Source organism: Canis lupus, chromosome 16, assembly GCF_003254725.2.
Source record: "Canis lupus dingo isolate Sandy chromosome 16, ASM325472v2, whole genome shotgun sequence".
NCBI lineage: Eukaryota > Metazoa > Chordata > Mammalia > Carnivora > Canidae > Canis > Canis lupus.
In genome coordinates, this window is record NC_064258.1 from 14,967,069 (window position 1) to 14,994,355 (window position 27,287).

The 27,287-nt window shown below is 41.3% G+C and overlaps 1 protein-coding gene and 1 long non-coding RNA gene across 2 annotated transcripts in view; both read right to left on the reverse strand.

Moving 5' to 3' along the window:
- LOC112664452 (uncharacterized) overlaps window positions 1–27,287 on the reverse strand; it is an 89,220-nt gene that overhangs the window by 22,721 nt on the left and 39,212 nt on the right. The window contains 2 exon segments of the mRNA XM_049095274.1: window positions 10,302–10,378; window positions 25,148–25,295. Of these exon segments, the coding sequence (XP_048951231.1) occupies window positions 10,302–10,378; window positions 25,148–25,295 (225 nt within the window).
- LOC125752663 (uncharacterized) lies at window positions 2,370–10,291 on the reverse strand. The gene is made up of 2 exons (XR_007402717.1): window positions 2,764–10,291; window positions 2,370–2,578 (listed from the first exon to the last, which is right to left on the reverse strand). It is a non-coding gene; the product is annotated as an uncharacterized LOC125752663 (long non-coding RNA).

Here is a 27,287-nt window from a genome sequence, read left to right on the forward strand (position 1 = left end):
TACCGGCAGACGCTCTGCAGGTCAGGGGGTAGGCCCCTGGCGTCTTTTGCCGACCGATCCCCAACAGCCCAGGTTCTTCTCTCCGAGGAGGGGTCCTGGTGTGGGTATAGCGGTGGGGCGGCTGGCGGTCTGGGGCAGGCTCTCCTGCAAGGTAGGTGGTTGGGAAACTGCCCAGGTCGGGGCCATCGCGTGGCCTGGGTGGGGTCTCCTGGCAGCCTGCAGCAGGGGCCTAGGAGCCCTCCACCATGTGCCTGGCCCGCAGAGGGTCTGGGTTGGCAGGTGCCACGGAGGGGCTGCCAACAGGAGCTCGTGCTCGAGCTCAAAGGCGTAGGAGCCCCGGGGGCCACCTGTCAGCTGTCCAGTGGTCTGGGGGGCCCGGGACAGGAGACCCCAGGCCGGCGGGTCCCCAGTGAAGAGGAGCTCTGCTGCAGAAGCAGCCACAGGGCTGTGTGAGAGGGGCCAGGCGGGGCCCCACACAGCTCTTGGGTCCTCCTTCACCCAGGGTGCTCCGGACCCCTGCCATTTCAACCCCCAGGTGGTTGGGCATCTGGCGAACATGTTGCGTGTAGGGTTTGGGGGCAGCCCGCTGTTGCATGTAGGGAGACGGCCTCTGGTGGGGAAGGTGCCAGGACTCGGCCCCGCCTCCTGCCTCCACGCGCCCCCCACCTCAGCCTCCCACAGCAGCTGCTGTAAAGTCCCGGGAAACCTGCTGGCTCAGGGCTGCCCTGCGCCCCGGGCGCCCTGCTTCTCTGGCTGGGTGTGTCAGCCCTCTGGGTCACTCATATGTGGAATTTAAGAAACGAAACTGATGGGCATGGGGAAGAGAAGGAAAAATACAATGAGATAAAAACAGAGCGGGAGGCAAACTATAAGAGACTCTTAATCGTAGGAAACAGAGTGAGAGTCACTGGAGGGGAGGTGGGTGGTGGATGGGGTACCTGGGGGATGGGCATTAAGGAGGGCATGTGAAGTGATGAGCACTACGTGTTATATGCAACCGATCAATCACTCCATTCTACCCCTGAATCTCATACTACACTATATGTTAACTAACTTGAATTTGAATACAATCTAAAAAAAGGAATGAAAAAAATCACACATTCTTGTGTACAGTGAACAAAGAACTCTGCATCCAATTTAAAAAGCAGTAATGGGGCACTCGCTATGTGCATCATCAGTTACCAAGAACTTGCTCACCACCATCTTTAAGGTATTAACACATCACAATTTCTAAGCTTTTTATTAAATCAGGGACTTCCGCTTCCTGAGAAGATACATACATACATACATGGTGCAAGCTGAAGCCTCCATCCCAACAACCAGAAAAGGCTGGTTACGCACAGACGTGCTCCTGGCGATAGTCAGGAAGCTGTCAGATGACCAGAGCTAGGTAAAGGATCCGTGCAGAGGACAGAGAGCCCTTCACTGGGGAGGCTGATGATGGGGCACCATTTTGTCCCCAGGCCACTTGCCGATTCCAGCTCAGGACATCAGCTCCACTGGGATAAGAGGACACCACCACCATACAGTGACACACTGGAAACTCAAGGAGGCCCAGATGCAAGGCTGACGTTCCCACAGGACCTGTGCTTTGGCAAGGTGGGAGGTGAAGGGGACGGGACCGAGCGAAGGTTACCGTGGCCTCACAGTACCTACGGGATGAGCCTCTGCTAGCGAGAACGGGTCTCCCACAAACACAGACCCACCCACCGGGGTGCTGCCAGACGACTGAGCTGCATGGGGCAGAAGACTAAGTATGACGCTCCAAATCCCTGAAAGGACTAGCGTAGTGCTTGTGAGGCCTTCCAGTGCTGAGGACAAAGAGCCCGCTTCTGACTAGTGGGTCTCAATCAAAACACAGAGTGTCCACAGGGGAAAAACAGGGACAAATTACAGGGGCACCGAAGGCCAGCTCGATGCACCAAAGAGAAGAAGGGACTATCGACCAACCAAATAAACCATCTGGCCCTCGATGTTCTTTCATTCACCGTGTTAGGCACACATCCAAAGAGTTACCAGAAACGTACACGGGAAGGAAAATGCAACCAATAATTCAGAATAAAAATAAGCAAAGACTGTGAAGTAAGTAAGATCATCTTGGTAAGAAAAACAGGTAACAAGATGGACAGAAGTGGATGCAACAGATGGAGAACTGAATGAGGAGAGTGTAATGCATATGAAGAAATCACATGGATATTCTAGATTGATAAAATAAACTATCTTTCATCAAACATTCATTGATGGCTTAACAGAAAACTCGGATGGCATAGGAAAGGACAAGATTCGTGGGTTCTGAGACAGAGCACACAGACAATACCAAAACTGGAGAGTAGGCAGAAGAAGCAATGAAAAGAACAGAAGACACACGGTCCACAGCAAAAGGCCCATGATACTTTACTTGAGGTCCCAGGAAAAGAGGGACAGAGACAGAAGCAACGTCCAGAGAGAGAACAGCCAAGGATCCCAAACTGCAGAAAGACACCAACTCCCACATTCAAGAGGCAGAATGAAAACACGTGTGCGCTTACATGTCCATCTGCCACCACCTTCCGACTCAGACCATGACCTCCACACACTCCTAGGGCACGTGAAGAATTTTGAAAGACAGCAGTTAGGTCCAGATGGTTTACAGCTGTCGATTCCTGATCCCTGGCTCAGCTAGTCCTTCCTGTCCCCGAAAGCTGACGAAAGCTCCTGAGGTAGCACCCGATGCCATTTCGCCCTCATCACATCCTACCCCACCGCCGCTTTTCTGTCACTTACCAGAACGAAGGCCTCCTCCTTGCTCCTCCTGTACTGTGCTCCAGAGTGAGTGGTAAAAGGCACTGGAACACCACAGAATCCCTGTTAACCGCAAAGCCTTTCTAAAGTCAAGGCGTCACTGAGCCTGGGACAGAACATCCAGTCTTTCCTTCTTTGCGTTCATTTCCATAAAAAGAGGAGCATGACAGCAGACACACGCCACCTGGCCTAAATTCATCTGTCCTAAATTCAGGGACAGTGACGATGGGATGGTGAGAGTGGTGGCGGTTCCTGCTGAGAGATCCTGCCTCCTCAATCCCGAAGGATCATCAGGGAAGGGCGTCAAGCTGACTGGGAGCCACGCACAAAGAGAACAGGAAAGAAAGGCTGCAGACAGCGGAAACTCAACTCACCAAGGCAGAAAGCTCACGGCAAAGACCTATACTGTCTCTAAGCATGGAATTACCTCAGGTTTGGCTTAAAAAAAAAAGAAAGAAAAGAAGAAAAGAATCCCGGGAAATAATTCACACACACTATCTACAAAGTCACAGTGCTGAGTCAGGAGCCAGAGCCCGCCCACTCACACATGCCTCGGTCTGTCTCAGTTACGTATTTTCTGTGACATTTCAAGGAGGAAGAGGTGAAAGATGCTACATGAATTTCCAGTAGACCAATTTTAAGTCAAAGAATCATTTCTCAGAACTGATATATATATATATCAGTATAAATATATATATACATATATATTTAATATTATATAACATAAGATATATCGTTACGTAAACATTTATGCAAACTTAGAGGAACAGTATCAAGTTTTTACACACATCTACCCCCTCATCAGGAAGGTAAGCACCTTCCTGCTTATTCATTCCTAGCATGCCCTTGTTAACATTACATGGACTTCGAAAACAGTGTAATTCATCCTACTGTAATGACATACTATAAACATATATAATATACAAACAACATACCTAATAATCATTCAAACTTCATTTCGAAGCCCCACAGCATATCACTTATGTTTACTATTAATTTCCACCAGACTTTACATCACCCTGGTCATAGTATTCATTCATGGGTACATGAACTGAAATTTTATAAACTCTCTCTCCATCTTGCTAAGAGAGGCATCCCAATGGCATTATATTTCATGTTTAAAAATTACCAATCATACTATTAATTCTGCAGTTTATATCAATTGTGCATCAGTACTATTTATGATAACAATTCTTTCTGACCGATTTTCACACTTAGAATACTGTAGCCAAAGACACTAAAACTTTAGAAACCTTACTTCCATGTGTATATACACGGGTCTCTATATGTACACACATACACACAAATGACAGGATACTTATTAAAACATCTTCCCATTATAAAAACCATAAAATAAAATCTATGGAGGAAATGAAAGAGACAGGAGTTCAAGAAGAAAAGCAAATATAATTGTTCTGACAGTGAAAAGGGAGAGCTCAGTCAGGTAAAGTTCAAAGGGATGATAGTGAGCATCAAACTATCATGGTAGTAACGTCCTATTGGATACATATTCAATACTGAGATATAAAATACTTTTATAAGGTCAACTTTTCCCATACACTAGAAACTCCATCCTGTATTGTTGATACTTGAGACGAAAATGTTTGAGGTCCACTTTAAAAATGGGGAGGGGGTGATAGTTTTGACAAATTATGGAGGGAGATCTTGAGCACTCTGCTGAAGCACAACCAGTGTGATTGCTTGCACAAAGAACACAAGTCTCGCACCACCACCGTCAAGGCCCTGCAGGACACAGTGGCTTGGATGCTCAACCTTTCAAAAAGCCCTCGTTCCCTCATGCAAGGGTCACAGCCACACTGGCCCTGCTCAGTGAAGCCAACACCCCAACATCTTCCCACTTCAGAATCGGCACCTCTCTATTCCCTCCACCTGGAATGCTCTTTGACATAATCCCTCTCATCATTCAAGATTCGACTCTCAATGCCTCACAAAGAATGCTCGGACTTTTAGTTTGGTTATGTGTGTATTACGGTACTCTGCATGGTAATATTTTGTGTCATTTCTTACAACTGCATGGGAGTCTACGACTATCTCAAAGAAAAGTCTTTACAAAACGCTCTGGGGCTGCCTTCTGCAAAAGATCTATCTGCAACCGCTAAGCTCTGCCATGACTCCCCCTACCCCTCGTCACTTCCTTGCCTGTCACCCAACATCATTCCTCCACACTACCCACTGCTTTCTGAAATTACTGATTGGCTCACTCCTCTATTTCCTGAGACCCCACAAGGAAGTCAGCTCCAGAAATACAGAGTCCTTGTCTTGCTCATCACTCTCCCCCAGAACTTAAAATGAGGCTGGGCCTCAGGAAGCTTTCACTAGATGAAAATGCACGAGGCAGAGGTGATACCCAGTGACAGGACAGGAAGACCTGATGTCACTCTGCTGTGATATGTTACGTACTTAACCTCATGTAGTTCACTCCTTATGAGAATTCTGGAAGAAAGAGGAATTCTCCATATTTGTAGTTGAGTGAATGGAGCTTAAGAGGTTAAATAACTTGGCCGACGCTGCATCAGGTCGGCCATTAGGAAGTACTGATGAAGTACTTCATCAGGAAGTAATGGTGTTGTTCAAAGTCAGGTACTAGAGATTAATAAGCCTACACAGAGCTTTCCTCGCCACAAGCCCCTCACAGGGCTTTCCATTTATTGCCTCAATTGATCCTCACGACAGTCTGCATCTGATCACATCAGGGGTTCAGAGCACGAAACCAGGCTCGGAGAGTCAAGGAGGTTTGTTCAAGCAAGTACAGCTGCTGTGGAACACAGGGAACTCGGGGGCTGCGACCCCAGCTCCAGCTCCCCCGGAATCCCACACGTGCACAGACGAGAGACAGAGATTTAAAGGAATGCACACAAGGTCACGCAGCTGGATGGACAAAAGGCTGAATTAAGAGTAGGCCAACGACCTATTAGTCAAATGAGCTTTCCAGCCTGGCGGATCGTGCCGCTGTCAAACACTTGAAAGTTTACATTTACTACAGACTTTCACGGATAAGATCAAGATTTTATAATGAACATTAGCCATGCTACTGAAAACATAAGTAGACCGAGGTAAGAGACAGCCGACACGGAATACATGTGCTTATGGCCACCGTACACCACGCATACTCACTGCTCCGGAAGATGACCAAAATCTAACTGCATGCATGTTGGGCTTTGATCTCTACAAGGTATAATCTTACTTAGGAATATTTAGTATTATTTCATAACATTTTCCTATCTACGGACAAACAGATCATTACAAATCAGGATGAAAACTGTTCATGATCCCCAAAGCTCTACATCTCTAGGGGAAGAAAAAAAAGTGCGTCAGAAACAGAAAAATCTTATATACCGTATGTATCCATGTGCTCTCTGATAAATACAAAAGATTTTCTCACCAAAAGAGCACGACACTTCAATGTACTTGCACAAGGCTCACATGTGCCTTAAAATAATGAACAATCAGAAACTGAAGAACAATAGTAAGTTGCAACAAAAATGACAGATACAGCGTGTATCTGACTTTACTTTGTCTCTACCAATACTGGGGGGAACACTCTTTAATGGGGTGGCCGTTTCCCAGTTAACACTGTTCAAACCCGAACAGCAAAACTTTGGTTGAACAGCCCAAGTCAGGTCTCTACCCTAACGGATCATAAAATGTTAATGATTGGAAGTTTTCTATTTTCCTTCCCTCATCGCAGACATAAAAAGTTGTGAGGAAAAGAAAAGATACTAATGGTATCCAAAACTCGGATAATGCTAGATTTAACAGTATGCTCATGTTGCAGTCTGCAACTAAAACAATTTGCATTGAAAATGGTAAGTAGGTATTTCTCTCTATCACTACAACTATAAACAGGACAGGATAAATCAGACCACTGTGACAGTTCAAGTGGAGAATTTAGGAGCAGAAAGAAGAAAGATTTTCAGCAATATATGACAAGTTCAATTATTTTAGACTTAAATCTGGTAAAAAAAAATGTAATTAAATTGAAAACATGCAATCAAATAGCACATATATATATTCTGATAGAGCACAAGATGATGAAAGATAAGATAATTTTCCTTATGGAGATTCCGACCTAAGCCCAAATGAAAAGAAAAAAGAAACCTATCCTCATCATGGCGGGTGACTATGTCCTACAAAAAGATCCTTGCATCATACAAAAATGCAACTCCTATAACATAACAGAACTTTAACATGGGGGAAAACGAGGTCATTTTTTAAAGTAAACTGCTGTTGCAAGGTAACTTTTAATTTGCACACATAATGTAAATTGCTACGGTCAGCGCACCTTGGGTCACAGAAACAACGGCAGCTGGATCCAGAGGTGCCCAGGCAGCCCGGGTGTGCAGGCAAAGTGCCATGAACAGTGAGGATCGATGATCTCCTCAAAGTGTCACGGCCAGATCCTCGGCAGGGTGGCTGGAGGGCGATATTCAGAGAGCAAGCACGTGCTTAGTGTTACACTTTAAATTGATGCTGACATTGTCGATTGCGAAAAGAAAGTTTTTCCTAAGTAACATAGGAAACCACCCAGCTAACCTTCTGGAGGATATCAGATAATCATGGTAGGTGGTTGTGCAAGAGCTAACTTCTCAGAAACGTGAGCACATATGAAATACAAACAAGCAGCCGTTGCGGAGATTTACTATAGTGATCAACATTTTAATTACTTTCTGTTCTCTTAGATGTACAGGACTATTGCGATGAATAGTCGCTCCATGTACAAACAAAGCAGTATTTTTAGCCTGGTATTTGCATTTGGTGGCAAAAAAACTCCCACAAGGGTACGAATAACCACGAGTCATGTGCTGATTAATCTGAGACTTCTCGAGTCACATGTTAATTAAAGGAATTAATATGATCTTTGCTGGTAACGCTACACATTTGTCACACGGCATGCAGAGAACGACTTATTGGATGGTCAGGTTTCAAACAAATCTCCAACCCTGCAAATACGGAGAGGATTTTTTCGAATCACTGCTGATGGTGACTCAATAAAAACCGAGGGCCTAAATATGAAAACAAGCTCCTACCAGAAAATCGCTAGACCAGTCTACACATGTGTGATGATTGACGAATAACTCGAGTGTGCAAAGAAGTGTTCTCCACAAAAGAGAAAGGAGGACCACGATGGAAGGTGTGCGACGCAGGCCGAGCCGCATCCTCAGCCGGCCCCGGCCCCCCGGCCCCCGGCACCCCAGCCCCCCAGCCCCGAAAGGGGCTTGCGCACACTGCGGCCCCGCTGCTCCGTATTCCTGCCAATGCCCTGCGCTCTGGACATGCAGCCTTACCTCAGCAGCCACGGACTATCTATCAAGTGGGTTAAATTGCTTCATGTTTTCAAGGCGTCTTATAAAGCATTCTCGGGAAAATGTTTCGCTCCGTCATTCCTGACCTTTTAGAAACGGTGCCCCAGTAAGTGTTAATATTGATGAAAACCACATGATCTCGGTCATTTACCGCCGACTGACACATACAGGCCCAAGGTAACACAACACAGCTAGTCTACTACCCTGAAGGGACTGTGCACTTTGAAGACTTTGGGAAATGTTCACTGTGCCTACAGAGTAGTCCCATGCTCATTCTGTCATTTCTGCAGTGAGTAGCACCATATAAGAGGTAGCGAGGGCAGCCCCGGTGGCTCAGCGGTTTAGCGCCACCTGCAGCCCAGGGCGTGACCCTGCAGACCCTGGATCGAGTCCCAGGTCGGGCTGTCTGCATGGAGCCTGCTTCTCCCTCTGCCTCTGTCTCTGCCTCTCTCCCTCTCTCTTGGTGACTATCATGAATAAATAAATAAATTAATTAATTAATTAATTAATTAATTAAAAAATAAATTAAAAATTCAAAAAAAAGAAACAGGCCCTTTATGTAAAATAAGCAAACATTTAACTAATGTATTCATTAGGTCCAATAAATGGAAATGTATGACACTAAAAAAAAAAAAAAAAAAAAAAAAAAAAAAAAAAACACCAGGTAAATCTTCAGGGTTCTAAGAATGTCATTGTTTTTCAAAAGATATCCAAATGATATAAACAGGAACACCACAAGTACAGAAGGAAAAGCTGCCGGAGGCACCGATATGAACAATTTCCCTACTACATTAAATGCCATACATCATTATGAGAAAGATTTAAATGCATCAGTAAATAAGAATCTTTAAGTTTTGGACACAGTTATTTTTTTAACATAAGCAAATAGGCAATAAGGTATTTCAAATGTGAAAAAGTACCTGTACCCACGGCCACCCTGGAGGAAGAGCACGCCAAGGGGCATGCTATCGGGATCCCCCACATGACGGAGCAGCCACCTGCCTCAGTGGAGCAACCGACTTCGGGCACTGAGCAACATCCTACATGAAATCAAGAGCCCGCCAGAGCTACTACACTGGGGCGAGCTGAAGCTTATGGGCCTGAGCAGTTCGAGCCGGGCATGGCATTTGGTGCTGAGTCCTTGGCCCGAGCCGAGATGCCAGCTGCGGAGGCCAAGCCAATTTACATGGCAGTCACATGTCTGATTCACTGTCCCAACCTGGTGGAGCCACCTGCACACTTGGCCACCCTGCAAGAAGAGCTCCCCCGGGCACCCACTATCAACGTCCCCGGCATGCCATGCCAAAGGAGTCACCTGCCTCAGTGCAGCAACCAGCTTCGGCCCCTGAGCAACATCATGAACCATGGCAGCAGCCCACCCCAGCTCCGAAGGTGGGGCCTGATGAAGCTTCTGGGCCTGAGGTGATCGAGCTGGGCAGGGCTGTCGGTGCTGAGTGCTTGGCCAGAGCGCAGATGCCAGCTGCTGAGACCAAGCCAATGCACGAGGTGGTCACGCCACTGATTCAGTCTCCCGACAAGGAGGACCCACCTGCAATCTTGGCCACCCTTGTGGTACATCATGTCCCGGCGCATGCTATCAGGGTCCGCCACATGCCGGAGCAGCCACCCAGCTCAGGGGAACAACTAGTGTCTTCCCCTGTGCAATATCCAGAACCACCTCAACAACCGACCCCAGCTCCTACCTCGGGGCCTGCTAAAGCTTCAGAGCCAGAGGTGATCGAGCTGGTCACGGAGGGAGCCGAGAAGCCAGCTGCTGAGACCAAACCAATGCACGTGGTGGTAACACCTCTGACTCACTGTTCCGACTTGCAAGAGCTACCTGTATCCAAGGCCACCCTGGAAGAAGAGCACACCCAGGGGCATGCTATCGGGTTCCCGCAAATGCCAGAGCAGCCACCTGCCTCAGTGGAGTGAACGACTCTGGCCACTGAGCTACCTCCTGAACCAAAACAAGAGCCCGCCACAGAGACTACAGTGAGGCCACCTGAAGCTTCTGGAGATGGAATACTTCCAAACTCGTTCTAAAAGGCCAGCATCACCTGAAGTCCAGAAGCAAAGACCCCACCCCACCAAAAAGGAGAGTTATAGACCGATATCCCCGATGAAGACGGATGCAAATGTTCTCAACAAGATACGAGTGAATAGCATCCAACGGTACATTGAGAAGTTACTCACTGTGACCAGGTGGCATTTATCCCCGGGACGCAAGGCTGGTTCAACACTCGACAAACACTCTGTGTGACTGATCAGATCTGCAAGAGAAAAAACAAGAACCAGATGATCCTCTCGATAGATGCAGAGAAAGCATTTGACAAATACGGCATCCACTCCTGATCCAAATGCTTCAGAGTACAGCGATAGAGGGAACGTTCCCAGCATCTCCAAAGCCATCGATGGAAAGGAAGGCCCACGACAAATAATCATCCTCAATGCAGAAACACTGGGAACCTTTCCCCGAAGATCGGGAATGAGAGACAGGGATGTCCACTCTCACCAAGTCTACTCAACATACTACTAGACGTCATGGCCTCAGCAATCAAGCAACAGAAAGAAATAAAAGGCATTCAAATCGGCAAAGAAGTAGTCAACCTCTCCCTCTTTGCCGATGACTGATACCGTACCTGGAAAACCCAAAAGACTCCACCCCAAGATTGCTAGAACTCATACAACAAATTTGGCAGCGTGGCAGGATACCCAATCAATGCCCAGAAATCACTGGCCTCTCTATACGCCAACGATGAGACTGAAGAAAGAGAAATGAAGGAATCGGTCCCAGTGACAATTGTACCCAAAAGCATGAGATACCTAGGAATACACCTAACCAGAGAGATAAAGGATCTCTACCCGAAAAACCACGGAACACGTCTGAAAGAAATTGAGGAAGACACAAAGAGATGGAAAACCATTCCATGCTCCTGGATTGGAACAATTCATATATATTGGGAAAATGTCCACGTGACCCAGGGCAATTTACACATGGAACGCGATCCCTATCATCAGAAATACCACGGGCTCTCTTCAGAGAGCTGGAACAAATCATCAGAAGATTCGTGTGGAATCATCAGAAAAGTCCCTGAATGCCCAGGGCAGTATGAGAAAAGAAAACCACAGCTGGTGGCATCACAATGCTGGACTTCAGGTCGTGCTACAAAGCTGTGCTTATCAAGACAGTGTGGTACTGGCACAAAAACAGACACACAGATCAATGGGACAGAAGAGACAAATCCAGAAGTGGACCCTCAACTCTACAGTCAAGACCGTACATTCGACCAAGCAGGAAAGACCATCCGCTGGAAAAAAGACAGTCTCTTCACTAAAGGCTGCTGGACACGTTGGACAGCCACACGCAGAGGAGTGAAACTGGACCGTTCTCTCACACCTCCGGACACAAAGAGAAACTCAAAATGGATGGAAGATCTAAATGGGAGACAAGATTCCATCAAACTCCTAGGGGAGAACACAGGCAACAACACCCTCCTTGAACTGGGCCACAGCAACTTCTTGCAAGATACATCCATGAAGGCCAGGGAAACAGAGCCAAAATGATTCACTGGGACTTTATCAATATGAGAATCTTCTGCACAGCAAAAGAAACACTCAACAAAACTAAAAGACAAACTTCCAGAATGGAAGAAGATATGTGCAAATGACCCGTCCGATACAGGGCCAGTTATCCAAGGTCTCTAAAGAACTTATTCAACTCATCAGCAAAGAAACCAAGAGTGCCACCCTGAAATGGGCAAAAGACATGAATAGAAACGTCACACAGGAAGACAGAGACGTGGCAACAAGCACACGAGACGATGCTCTGCATCGCCAGCCAGCAGGGAAATACAGAGCAAAAGCACAATGAGATACCACCTCACACCGGTGAGAATGGGGAACAAGAACCAGACAGGACACAATAAATGTTGGAGAGGATGTGGAGAAAGGGGAATGCTTTCAAAATTCAAAAGTTTCAGAAATCGCCATACTCACCTGATAGGGACCAAGGGGGGTGGGGGGGGGCGGGAGTGCTCCTGGAGAGCCTGGGGAGCTTGGGAATGGGGGAAGGGGGGAAGGGGGGCAGGGGCAGAGGGGGGAGAGGAGGAGGGGGGAGGACGAAGAGCCAAGGGCCTTGGGGGCTCTCCTGGGGCCCAGCCACTCAGGCCCTCAAGCCACCGCCCCAAGGCCGTGCCCTGACGCTGGACGGTGCCTGCATCCAAACCCCTCTGAGCGTACGCGGATGGGCTCGGCACCCTCCCTGAGCCCCGGTGGAGGGGCCCCGCACCCTCTCTGAGCCGCCCGAAGGAGACCTGACCCGTAGGAGGCCACACAACCAGCCCCTCCGCGAACAGGTCCCACCACTCCTCCCCCGCGCAGCCCTTTGTCTCTGGGTCTCTCCCTCCCTGTCTCTGGGTCTGTCCCTCCCTGTCTCTCTGTCTCTCCCTCCCTGTCTCTCGGTCTCCCTCCCTCTCTGTCTCTCCCACGCTGTCTAGATCTCACCCTCCTGGTCTCTGTGTCTCCCTCTCTGTGTCTCGGTCTCTCCCTCCCAGTCTCTCGTCGTCTCCCTACCTGTTTCCCTGTCTTTCAGTCTCTGCCTCACCGTCTGTCTCTCCATCCCTGTCTCTCTGACTCTCCTTCCCTGTGTCTGTGTCTCTCTCTCCCCGCCGCCATCATAGGTAAAGATCACTTTTAAACATCAGGTAGTTGTGGCATCATAGAGGTCACAAATATATGCCTTTGGGAAAAAAATGGGAAGACTAAAAAAAAAACAAAAAACAAAAAACAAAAAAACAAAACAACCTCTTGATGTTATTATGCCTTAAATGCAGTAAGCTTTAAGCAACATAAAATATAGCACTTTAAAAAAGTTAACTTGGAAGTGAACGTGATAACCCCTGACAAACCATGTAGAGAACTCAAGAGTAGCTCCAGGGAAATAGTAATGTAGAAGATAACCAGTTTTATTAATTTTTCATAAAATGCATTACAGTAATTTACATAATGTGGTTTAAAAGTGCAAGGTCACTTAAATCACTAAATAGGGATGCCAGCATTAGAAAAAAAAAAGGGGGGGGAACACAGTTAATGATTCTGTTGGATTTCCTTTGTATATAATGCACTCTTCGGGACTGTGGTACAGTGTAACATTAAATGAAATGGTCAGAATTGTCACTCTTATCTTGTTCCTAAACTCCATCTAAAGACTTTGAATATTCTGGGCAGCCCAGGTGGCTCAACAGTTTAGCGCCGCCTTTGACCCAGGGTATGATCCTGGAGTCCCACGTCCCTGGAGCCTGCTTCTCCCTCTGCCTGTGTCTCTGCCTCTCTCTGTCTCTCATGAATAAATAAATAAAATCTTTAAAAAAAATAAAGACTTTCAATATTCTGTTATGATGTTTTCTAGGTCTCTTTACAGATAACCTTATCAGGTTTAGGAAATTTATTTAATTCCTAGTTTGCTAAGATAAGATCTTCTACCACACGTACATGTATATATACATAGATATATATTTTTTACAGAATGTTGCTTCTGTCTCTATTGAAATGGTCATGTAATTTTTCCTTTATTCTTTTAATATGATGAATTACAGGAATGATTTTTAAATGTTAGATGAACTCAGTATACCTAAAACAAAGCCAACTAGGTTGCAATTATATTGTCCAAAAATCAAAATACTACTGGATTTGGTTTCCTATTTTATTTCTTAGAATGTTCATTCATTTCATGGACGAGACTAGTCATTTTTTTATTCCTCATAAAACAAGTTGGAGAGAATACATTCTTTCATCATTCTCTGGACAAGGCTGCATTAATTTAAGGTGTTATTTTTACCTCCCCTATGTTGTTGATTCATCCATTGAGTCATCTGGGTCTGTAGTTTTCTTTGTGAGGAATTTACAGATCATGAATTTACATTAAAGGACTATTCTGGCTTTCTAGCTTACCTTATGCTAGTTTCAGTAAGTTGTATTTTCTAAGAATTATTCTCTTTCAAGTAAAAATTTTCAAATCAATTGACAGATATTCTTTTCATAATTTTAAATGCTGTTAGAGGATGTACTGATGCTCCTCCTTTTAGCTCCTGGCATTGGTCGGGTGGGTCAGCTCTCAGTCACTCATAAAGGGATTTGTCAATTTACCAATCTTTTGAATGATTTGATTTTTGACATTATCTGCTTCATTAATGTCTGCATATGCTCATGGTGTCCTTTTCCCCACTTGAGGTTTATTCACTGATTTTTCTAATTTGAGATAAAGGTTTGATACATTGACTTTTTTTATTCTTGCTGTCTAATATATTCATTTCATGATCTATAGATCTTCCTTTACAATATATTTAGGATATTATTTCTAATATTCAGATAAAAGTATCTTCTAATATCCACTGGGATTTCTTCTTCAATGCTTTATTTACATTTATTTCTAACTGCTTATTTTGAAATAACTTTGAAGTTAAATCTGCCATGGTACAGAGAGGTATATCTTTACACAGCTTAGTTTTTTAAATAGACTCATCATAGCTCTTTAACACTGTAATAATAATCAGTATGCATTTTCTAAACAGAGGGCATTGTTATGCAACCATATTGTAACGATTAAGAAAATGGACACGGAGATCATTCTCTCACCTTCTCTACACACCATATACCAGTTATACCATTTGTTTCAGTCATGTCCTCTAAATCATTTTCCCCTTCTAGTCCAGGCTGCAGTATAGGATCATGCTTTGCTGCATATAGCTTTCATATGAATTTCAGGTCTTCATTTTCAAGTGTATGGAGAATTTTCTCCACCTATTATCTTCTAGATTTAACTGCATTGAGTTTACACCAAGACTTAATAGCATTTTAACCCTCTGAAATTTAAGACTGCCCTAACATAAGGTCAATTAATTTTTTTTCATGTTTGAAAAGAATGCACATTATTATTGGGTGCAGTGTTCCTTAATGTCCACATAGTCTTTAGGTTATTTGAATCTTGGCGGGATATCCTGATTTTTAAATCTGCTTGTTTTGTCAATTATTGAAAATGTCAACATTTCCCACTCTATGGATTGGTCCATTCTAAGTTCTGTTACTTTTTGTTATATATTTTAAGGCTATGGGCATACATATTTAGAACTGCTCTATCTTTTAAATGAAGAGACCCCTCTATTGGATAAAGTGTCCCTCTTTATCTCAAGGCACTTTGATATAACAGCTTGCCTCTGATTAGTGTTATGTGGTGTATCTTTTTCCATTGTTCTTTCTACATACTTAGGTTTTAGGTGCTCCTCTTATAAAAAGCAAATGGCAGATTTTCTATTCTCTTTCTTATCGAAGCCAAAAATCTTTTAATTTGGAACATTTTACCCATTTCCAGTTATAATTACAAATATATTTACAGATTTACCAACTTAGCAAGTCCTTATTAAATCCCATCTGTTCTTTGTTTTTCTTTTTTGGCCTGTTTTTAGACTGCCTAATGATTCCACTTCCCCTCCCTGTTAACTCTGATAATCCTAGACACTTCTACTATTCTTTTAGTAATTACTCTAGGCATTATAAAATACAGATCTACACTTACTATCTAATACTAATTTGTACTTTTTTTATCATCTTCTACAACTATCCATGAGTCTTACAACACAAACTCCATATTCTCCCAAAACATCTATTGTGTAATATACAAAAAACACTGTAAGACATTTTTGTTTCCTAAGTCAACATTTATTTAGATTTACTCATACTTACCATTTTAATTGCTCTTCATTCCACCATTCATTAACTACCATTTCTCTTTTGCCTAGGTATACTTTAGTGAGGGTTACTGGGAATATATTATCCCAGTTTATTTTATCGAAATGTCTTTCATTAATCTTCATTTTAAAAAAATGTTCAGAGTATAGAATTTTACTTTTATAATTATTTTCTTTCTGTATTTTAAAAATATTTCTTTTTTTATCCTGCTGGAGTTTTATGGCTTCCTAAATATGGGCTAGACATCTTTCTTCAATATTACCACATTCTAAGCCATTATGTTCTGTCTTTATTTTTATTTATTTATTTATTTATTTATTTATTTATTTATTTATTTATTTATTTATGATAGTTACAGAGAGAGAGAGAGAGGCAGAGACACAGGCAGAGGGAGAAGCAGTCTCCACGCACCGGGAGCCCGATGTGGGATTCGATCCCGGGTCTCCAGGATCGCGCCCTGGGCCAAAGGCAGGCGCCAAACCGCTGCGCCACCCAGGGGTCCCTGTTCTGTCTTTAAATGTTGCTTCCTTCCCATTCCCTCTCTTCTCCTTCTTGGCCCCAGTTACACCCTGTATTACTTCCACTTTCTATCTTTTTGTTTACCGTGCTTCATTCTGGGTATTTTCTTACTTTCCTTCTAGTTCATTAATTCTCTTTTCCAGCTACGTCAAATCTGTTACAGCCACTAATGAGTTAATTTCAGTTATGGCAATTTTCAGTTCTGGACTTTCCATCTCATTCTTTTTTATAGTTTTCATTTCTCCACCCAAATTTTCCATTTTGTCTCTTCAATATAAAAAGAGGTAGCCCTAAGGGTCTTTTTATATTATTTATTGTATCTGCCAGGTTTTGTTCATGTTGTCGAATCTCCTAGAATACTTGATTACTTCTAATTATGTGTTGGACCATTTTGCAAAGTTCATTACTGAATAAATCTGAGACAGAGGATGATGTTTTTTCTCTTCAGGAAGGATTTATATTTAATTCTACCAGGTACATCTTGGGGTACCAGTATGATTTCAATTTACTTCATCTTTGGGTCCTGAAGAATTTGATGTTGAGGCTTCAGTCCCAGTCATGAACTATTTAGTACCAAATTCATCTTTACTTAAACAGTGTAGACTTTCAGAATTCCAAATCAAGGCAAGGAAGAGGAACCTTCAATCCCTGTAATCCCTATCTTCTCATTCTCAGCCCTGTGGCCTATCAGAAGTCCTGGTAAATGCATCAAAGAGGGAAAAAAGCTATTATTTTCTCTCCCCACTCCAATCTGGCCTCGTAATTCTTTACTACTAAGCTCTAGATTTTTTATCAATGACTTCTGTATTTTGTCCAGGTATTCTTGTTATCCTCACTGGTATGGTTTGGTACAAATTGTCTAGTCTGCCATTACTGGGACCTTAGATCATTTCTTCCCTTTTTCTTTCCTTTTTTAGTCTTTATTTAAATTCCAGTTAGTTAATATATGGTGTATCAGTTTTAGTTGTATAATTTAGTGATTCAATTTTTTTTTAATTTATTTATGATAGTTACAGAGAGAGAGGCAGAGACACAGGCAGAGGGAGAAGCAGGCTCCATGCACCGGGAGCCCGACGTGGGATTCGATCCCGGGTCTCCAGGATCGCGCCCCGGGCCAAAGGCAGGCGCCAAACCGCTGCGCCACCCAGGGATCCCTAATTTAGTGATTCAACACTTATATACAACACCCAGTGCTCATCACACCAAATGCAAACCTATCATCTATTTAACCCATCCCCTCACCCACCTCTCTGGTAACCAATCATCAGCTTCTGAGCCTAGACCATTTTAATCTATTTTGTTTATATTAATCAGAATCTTACTATTTAAATAAATCAGTGGCTGCTGACTCAAATGCCTGTGGGAGGTCAGATTTAAAAATAAGCTTCTGCAGGAATTATGATGAATTGGGAAACCCGTGCCTCATTCTACAGAACACTGAAGTGAATTCCACTCAATGCTGACAGGAATATGGGGCTAACAAGTTCCATTTTCTCAAAAACCCAAAGACCCAAATTTTTTTTCTGAAGGTAAAATCTCCTCACTTTACAACACTGGCAACAAATTCCATTTATTTTCAAATAGTGTGCAGGCCAGTGGTTCTCAATTCAGGGTGATTTTGTTCTGCAGGGCATTTGGCAACATCTGGAGACATTTTCGGTTGTCACAACTGGGATGATGTCACTGGAATCCAGTGAATATAGGTCAAAAATGAACCTAAGCACCATACAATGAACCTGAAGCAACCCCCAGCCAACAAGTATCAACAGTGCCCAAGTTGAAACATCCTGGAACAAGCCAACATACTGCTGGCCAAAAAAACTTTATTTGTTGACTGCCATTTGGCTGGGGTTCCAGCAGTCCTCTATTCCTCATATAGCTTATTATAAATGTGGGTCTATAATTAAAGATGTCAGTACCTATGCTCTTTATGCTCTAATAACTGGCAGTCCCGGCATGCCAGTTTGTCACATGTTTCACAGTAAAGCTTTAGCTGTTCCTTCTTATGAAAAGGACAAAACACTGGTTGCTGGCTGGTCACACCCACTGCCTCTGTAGAAAATAATGGCAGGCCAAAAGAAGAAAATTAATGTAAGTGAATACTACATAATTATTAAATTGTTTTAAATTTGAATCCATTGAGATATAAAAGAGCTATAAACAGTTCCACCAACACCATCACTACTACTGGGCTTTATATATATTAAAATAGCATTGTACGCTGACAGATGGTAGCTACACCTGTGGTAAGCAGAGCATAATGTATAAACTTGTCAAATCACTATGTTGCACATCTAAAACTTATGTAACATTGTGTGTCAACTATACTTTCAATTAAAAAAAGAAAAAATATATTAAGTATTCTCAGCATTTTAGAAGGAAAACATAAATAAGTTTTTCTCTCCAGAAATTCAAATTAACCCAGGAGAAAAAGAAAAGTATGTAGTTAAAAACATGCTTTCTGTAATTAATAAGTCTTTTTTTTTTTTTTTGAGTGTGTAATTAAGAAGTCTTAAGAAAATAGCCCAGGTTAAGTGAGTGTGAACCAACTAGATGTTTTCTACTTCAAATATGGGAGAAGACGGTTTTAAGTGGAATTCAGAAATATCTAATAAAAATGTATAAAGAATGTGTTGAAAAACTTATTTTCCCACTTTTGTAAAAATCCTTCCAGAGTATACCCATGAACACAGAAATAATCATAAAGTTTTCACTACATACTATTGTCCTCCATGTAACTTTAATTTTCTTTCTTTCTTAAGAAAGAAAGCAGGGTTGGGGGGTAGAAGGAGGGAGAAACACAATCTCAAGCAGACTCCATGACCAGCATGGAGCCCAACAGGGGGCTGGATCTCACAACCTGAAGACCACAATCCAAGCCAAAATTGAGAGTCCACACTTAATTGACTAAGCCACCCACGTGCCCCAGCCATGTAACTTTTTAATGAGCAATGCTTATGTCATAATGTTAAATTAAAAAAAGAATACAAGTACATGTAATGATTAAATATAAATACCAGTTATCTCACTAATAATTATAGGTGAAATCCAAACATTTCAGAAATAATTCCACTTTCAGCAATAACCACCACTATTAGTAGCTTGGTATATGTTCTTCTGGCTGTTTTCTATTTATATTTAGCTATATACATTAGTAGGCACTTTGTTTTGTAAAATTAAAAAATGACACAAACTATCTTATAAGATTTCTTAACTCTTAGATACCTTTCTTATTTTGAGAGACAGCATGCGTTCACACACACATTTGAGCAGAGGAAGGTCTGAGGGAAAGAGAGAACCTCAAGCAGACACCACCGCACTGAGTGTGAGGCCAATATGGGGCTCGACTCACGACCCTGAAATCATGACCTGAACCCAAAATCAAGAGTCAGATGCTTCACTAACTGAGACACCCTAGTGCCCCTCTTAGATACCTTTCTGTGATAGTAAATATGTCGACTTATTTATTAACTGCATAGTATTTCATCAAATGAATATAAGCTCTGCACTGTTTCTCATTTTTTAATATTGTATGATAATGCTGAAATAAACATATAAAAGTATAAGTCATTGAATGTTTCCACAAATCAATTCCAAGTAGCACAACTGTTAGGTCAAAGGGTGACTTCTACAAACATACATGATCCTCAAAAAAAAACTTGTACCAATTTGTATTCTTAACGGTGTAGAGTGGCTATTGCCTACATTATTAACAGTGTTTTGTCAGTACTTTTAATCTTTGCCAATCTTACAGGAAAAAAAAAGATTTCACTATCTTTAGACATATTTCTTTAATAACTGAAACTGGACAACTTTTCACACTAATCAACCATTTGTATTTCTTCTAAGAATTGTCTGTTCACAACCTCTGCTATTTTTTCCAAGTGTCTTTCTTACCAATTTGCAGACACATTTGATACATTGCTTGCCAAAGATTTTAGAAATATTTTCTCCAGTCTGACTTGATTTATGTCATTTTCCCAAAAAGATCCTTAAAACATTTTACAGAAAAACGAATCTGATTTTATTTTATATGACTTTAGTTCTAAAGAACTGCTTCTAGAAAGGCTTTTTCCTAATTATAAAAAGGTTTATTTTTTTTTCTTAGAGTGAACTTACATGGTTTCTCCTTTTAATATAAATTTTGTATTTATCTAAAATTTATTTTCACATAGAGTTTACCCTTGAACAACACAGGTTTTAAGTGCCTGGGTCCATACACATGGATTTTTCTTGATAAAAACAGTATGGTTACTATAAATGTATTTCCTCTTCCTTTTAGTTTTCTCAACATTTTCTTTTCTCTAGCTTACTTTGTAAGAACACAATATAAATACACACACATACACTTCTTGCAAAATGTGTTCTAGGGTACCTGAATGGCTCAGTTCATTAAGCATCTGACTTCAAATCAGATCATGATCTCAGGGTCCTGGGATCTAGCCAGCATCAGCTCCCTGCTCAGTGAGAAGTCTGCTTGTCCCTCTGCCCCACCTCCCACTTGTGTGCACATGCCTGTGCACTTGCACTCACACTTACTATCCCTCCCAAATAAAGTTTTAAAAAACAGTGTATTAATTGACTTTTACCAGTAAAGTGGCACTGGTACTAGAAGCAGTTAACTGTAAAGTTCTGAAGAATCAAAGGTTCACAAAGTGGATTTTTGACTGTGGAGGGTTCAGCATCCCTAAGCCTCATGTTATTCAAAGGTCACCTGTACTATCAATATTTACAAAAACCTTATGTTGTATGCCAGCACGTAGAAAGAATTCACGGACTCACATTTTCTGATCATAATAAAACTATACAGTTGAAACAGGAAACAAACAAAAACTCCAAGCAATGAGAACACTTTTGTTTTCCTTTTAATGAATTCTTGGATTCAGAATAACCAGACTGTTAAGGAATTTGCTTTTTGCATTTAATATGCATTATGGCCTCCTTTCCATATCATTATTTATAATGCACCAAAGTAATAAATAACACAAAAATTCATAAGTCTAGGATTCAGAACCATAAATGCAGAATACTTAGATTTCTTTTTTAAACTAAGTAGGTTCTACACCCAATGTGGGGCTTGAACTCACAACCTGGAAATCAAGAGTTGCATGCTCTACCACCCGAACCAGCCAAATGCCCCCATAAATGCAGAGTATTTAAAATATAGTAGAAATCAAAGTGGCAAATTATATCAAGCTTTAAACATTTATAATTCTACAAAAAATAAATATCAAGTATTTATGTCAAGGAAGTTAGTATTAGAACTTTAAAATAAAACTAAGGTAAGCTGGGAGAAATTAAAGAAAAATAATGAGCTAAAGATATACATAAAATATAATTAGATAAATTTCAGAGCAAATGCTTCTGTGGATAAAAACAAAAAGATAACGTACATCTAGTCAGATCCAAAAATAGGCAAAAATGCATTAAACTCATATGAGTTGGAAAGAAGGAAAATAACTGGAGAAAATTAGCAATATAGTAAAAGACTATTAAAAGCACAACACATCAAGACCAAATGCAATTAATTCTAGCAATGCAAAAATGGCTCACTATTATAATGTGAATATCCTAACAGCTCCCCTGTACCCTTCTCCTTAATGTGCATGTCATGTAGACATCACAATAAATAGAGTGACCATACATCTTTAGTTGGCTTAGGTCATTCTAGTTTGTGCCTACTATCCAACAATAACTATAGAGCTTCTGATTTAGGTAATTAGAATATCCTATCACCCATTTATAGACTTCCTTTACTTATTGAAGAATTTGGATCCTGACTCAGTCATCCTTCTAGTCCTCAATGTCATCATCACTCTGGATGATTTAGAAGTCCACATCGATTACCACAAAAAAACAAGGCTCTCAGACTTTCTCATCTCCGGAGACCTAAAACTCCTTTAGAGCTCCTTACATCATGGTCTCACCTTAGACTTTTGACGGCCCATAAGTGCTCCATTTCTATAATCATAAGTTCAAACATCTACTCTAATAACTTCAACTTTCTAACCTTCCAACTACTCTCCCTGGGGCTCAATGATTTCTAGGTTCTTAACAATTTCTTTCATTATCAACTTACACCATCAATTTCATTTCCTTTATACTGTGGAGGCCGAGAAAAATCAAGGCCATCCTACCTAAACTTGAGCATTAGCACAAGTACAGCCATCTTAGGCCCCTGTGAATAAGAGCTGAACTTTACAGGAAAAACTGCAGAATGTCCTCAATGTCCTCGGCAGGGAATCCCATATCAGAAAGACAACAGAGCTCAGAATTGCCCTTGGCAGAGAATCCCATATCAGAAAGACAACAGAGCCCACCCTGTGGTAGAAAGTCCTATATTAGAATGAGAACGGAGCTCAATGCCCTTGAAAGCCCCATATCAGAATGTAAACAGAACTTGAGAAATTCCTCCACACCTTCTGAAAATCTCCTAGACCAGCCTATAAAACACCCAGCTGTAACCCACTTCGGGGTCCAAGTCCCTGCTCCCCTGTGTCGGGTATACTTGGACCCAAGTTCGAGCTTGCTAATAAACCCTCGTGCGCTTGCATTGGTGTCGGCTCCTTGATGGTTTCTCGGATTCACAATCTTGGGCACAACAATACAGTTTAAAAAAAAAAATCGGGATCCCTGAGTGGCGCAGCAGTTTAGCGCCTGCCTTTGGCCCAGGGCGCGATCCTGGAGACCCGGGATCGAATCCCACGTCGGGCTCCCGGTGCATGGAGCCTGCTTCTCCCTCTGCCTTTGTCTCTGCCTCTCTCTCTCTCTGTGTGTGACTATCATAAATAAATAAAAATTAAAAAAAAAAATTAAAAAAAAAATCCTTCATTTAGTAAATGCCATTATTTTTACCTCCCACTCTATTGAACTTCTCCAACACCTATCTAGATAAACCCCAATCCTAGATAAGTTTGATTCTTCTCTATACCTACAAGTACACTGCTGAGGCCTGATGGAGGAAGTTTTATTTTATTTTATTTTATTTTATTTTATTTTATTTTATTTTATTTTTAAGATTTTTGTTTATTTACTCATGAGAGGTGGAGGTGGTGGGCAGAGGGAGAAGCAGGCTCTCATCAAGAAGAGAGCTCGATGTAGGATGCGATCTAGGACCCCAGAATCATGACCTGAGCTGAAGGCAAACGCTTAACTGACTGAGCCACCCAGGCACCACTCGAGGGAGGAAGTTTTAAGGCCTGTATATGCAATGTAACATTGATGCTACCAAACTGTTTCTGAAGCTGAAGCTCTCTTTTAACTGGAGTCATTTCAAGTATTCCCCACATTCCTTACCTTTTAATCCTGTTTCCTCTGCTCTGTTTTTCAATAGATGGCTGAATTCACAAAAAAAGAGACAAGTCTTTCTAGCACTAATCTATTTAATTTATCCGAATCTATACTTGGCCTCTTCTCTTTTTGTCTTTTCCTCATCAGTGTCCTCAGAAATTATAATCCCACTTCCCTTGTCACCAGACTCCTAGCCTCATCTCTTATTCCTCCTCCCCCTGAATCTTACTCTCCAGCTATAGTCAACTGTCTCTCTCTCTAGATATTTGTGCATGTACTTCACTTTTCCCCACTCCTCTCCTTCCTGTGATAAAACTCTATTTCTCCTTCAAGCCCCAGATTTCGCTTCCAACCTAAATCCCCAAATCTTGAGTTTGGGGCTTCTTTCATGTGCTTCTACAGAACTTATGAGGCCAATTTGTTTGTAGCTTTCATCATACTAATAACTCCTGTGGGGCAAAATTATCTGTTTTATTCACTTTCCATCTCTAATGCACAGCAAAGTTCCTTCGAATACAGAATAGATCTATGAATACTGGTTGACTTGAATTAAAGGCAATAAAGCAAAAATTAAAACCAAAAAATAATTTTTTAAACAAAACTATATTAATGAGCCATAAAAACAAATGAAGTGTGATAAACACTACAACATAGATAAAAGCTGAAAATATTGTGATATAAGTCAGACAACAAAGGACAAATGCTATTTGATTCTACTTGCAGAAATAAGCAAATTCGAACAGACAGATTAGAAGTCCACGGGGTAGAGGAAAGTGGGGAATAAGCATTAATATATAGTGGGTATTGTTTCTTCCTGAAATGATGAAAAAACTTTAGAAACAGGCAGTGGTGACAGCTTCATAACATTGTGAATGCCATTAGTGCACTGTACACTGATAAAATGAATGTGTATATTAATGAATTATACACTTAAAAATGGTTTAAATGGCAAGTTTTAAGTTACATATATTTTACTATAATAAAACAAATTATTAGTAAACTTTACATTTTAAGTCATACAATAAAAACTGAGAAACTGTAAGTCACATAAAAGGCAGAGCTTCTTTAGTTATCTACATATCAAATATCACAAAACAGGATTTCCATAATGGTATCAGGCTTATAAATTTTTATTAAGCCCACCTCTTGTCATACCTTAGAAACAAGAGAAGTAATAAGAGAAGCTAAAAAAGTTTAAAAAGCAACTCTTTTTTTCTTCCATTTCCTATACATTTACACCAAATTATAGCATTTAAACGAAAAGGGGGATTGGGAGTATGAATCAATATAAGGCAGAAAAATTTTATATCTACTCATATTCAACAACATTTGGAGGTCTTCAAATTTCAATTACAATACAGACCTCCTTATATTAAAAAACAAGAATGCATTTAACACTTACAATGGTATCAAAACAAAGCCAGGAAAGGAAGATAGAAAAGAGGGGGAAGGTTAGAGACCAAAAGAGATTAAAGCCAGTTTATTACCTGGAGATACTTCCTCCTTCTGTCTTACAGTGTGGTCTTTTGTGAACTTCACTCTTTGATGGGCTCTGATGCATGTCTTGCAGAGCCACTCAACACATTCTACACAAAACCCATTAGCTTCTGCATTGTCCTCACAGCTTGTGCATACCTAATAAAAGAAACATGTCACATCAATTTTTAAGAATAACAAAAAGGTGGTCAAAAAACTAGTCATATATTGGGACGCCTGGGTGGCTCAATGGTTGAGTGTCTGCCTTTGGCTCAGCTCATGATCCTGGAGTCCCAGGATCAAGTCCTGCATGAGGCTCCCTGCATGGAACTTGTTTCTCCCTCTGCCTCCCTTTCTGTGACTCTCAAGAATAAAGAAAATCTTAAAAAAAACACAAAACAAAACAAAACCTACTAGTCATATAAAAATGATATACCACTCATACTGGACTCTATCAGCTATCCTGACAGTGTTTGTAAATTTAAACTGACATGTTTTAAAACATAAACATATGAAATGGAAATATGGCATTGTTCTTCATTCAATATATCAAATATTCCAGGCACTATGTTAAGGTACAATGATGGAAAAGCAAACATGGGTCCTGCCCTTATGATACCGAGTCTTGTGGATAGGAGTGTGGGTTGATATTCCAGTTGCCCACTTAGTAGTTAAGTAGTCTTGGGCAGGTTACTTAGAATGCTTATCTTTATTTTTTTTTTAATTTTTTATTTACTTATGATAGTCACACACACACACACACACAGAGAGGCAGAGACATAGGCAGAGGGAGAAGCAGGCTCCATGCACCGGGAGCCCGACGTGGGATTCGATCCCGGGTCTCCAGGATCGCGCCCTGGGCCAAAGGCAGGCGCCAAACCGCTGCACCACCCAGGGATCCCACATAAAATATTTTAAATGGAAGAATAAAGGAGATTAAATGGCTGCCTATAGGATAGAGAAGAAATAAGGTATATGGGTAGATGAAATAGCAATAGAAGCTTGAGTTCTCTCAATACACTGTTTTATAGATTTTACTTTAGAACTATAGAAATGTTTTATATATAGTCCTACAAATTTAAATTTAAAAAATTAAATCTCTAAACCAAAAGCAAATGAAACAAATGAATCTGCCTATCAAGTGGTGGCTTAAATATTCAGAGAATTATTTATTTCAAGTAACTTTAGAATATTACACTGAATGTTAACTAATACATTTTTTTTTAAATTGAAAAAAATACGGATTTGACTATTTCTTATGCATACATGTAAGTAATTGCTGGCTTCCTTGCTTTCTATTTTGACAGAAACAGCTCCATAACTTCTACTTTCAGTACCAACTCTATTTTCCATAGTCTTACTCCACAAACCATATTCATGCTGAGCTGGTTCCCATATTAGATTCTTTTCTTTTATTTATTTATTTTTTTAGATTTTATTTATTTATGCATGAAGACAGAGAGAGAGAGGCAGAGACACAGGCAGGAGAAGCAGGCTCCATGCAGGGAGCTAAACCGCTGAGCCACCAGGGCTGCTCCCATATTAGATTCTGACAATAGACGGTCTGGAGGAGTACTGCAGTGTCAGAGGAAGAAGGCACTTCATCATCTTATTTGTCTATTTGCTTGCATTTTCTGTGTATATCATGCCAATCCATGAACTTCACCCCGGTGATGGCAAGTGTATTCCCACAGTAGCGCTTAGCCCTGGTTTGCAGTGTTGTTAATCCTCACAGAACCAGCTTTGGAGATACTACCACCACAGGCCTACTCCTGCTCTGCTAAGATCTGTGGTCCCAGGGCCAAAAGCTCAGACACCAACATGAGCTGAGCCAAGCAGCCTCTTCAGATGTTTCAACTGATGTTCTACAAGACCCTTCTTCTAACTTTGACTCTCTTTGTTCTCTGAGCTGCTTCTTTATAGTTGCTAGCTCTATGATACTTTTAAGTATTTTTTATTCTTTCAGTAAACAAGTTTTATCTAGTAAACAATTCTTATTTTTAAGAATTAAGATAGTTCCTGATTGTACCAAAACTAATATATCCTATAACATATATTTCGAGAAAACAAATAATGATGTCAATGTAATTAAGAACCAAGATTTCCAATGTCAGATTAAGTGAGATAAAATCAAAAAAGACCTACAAATCT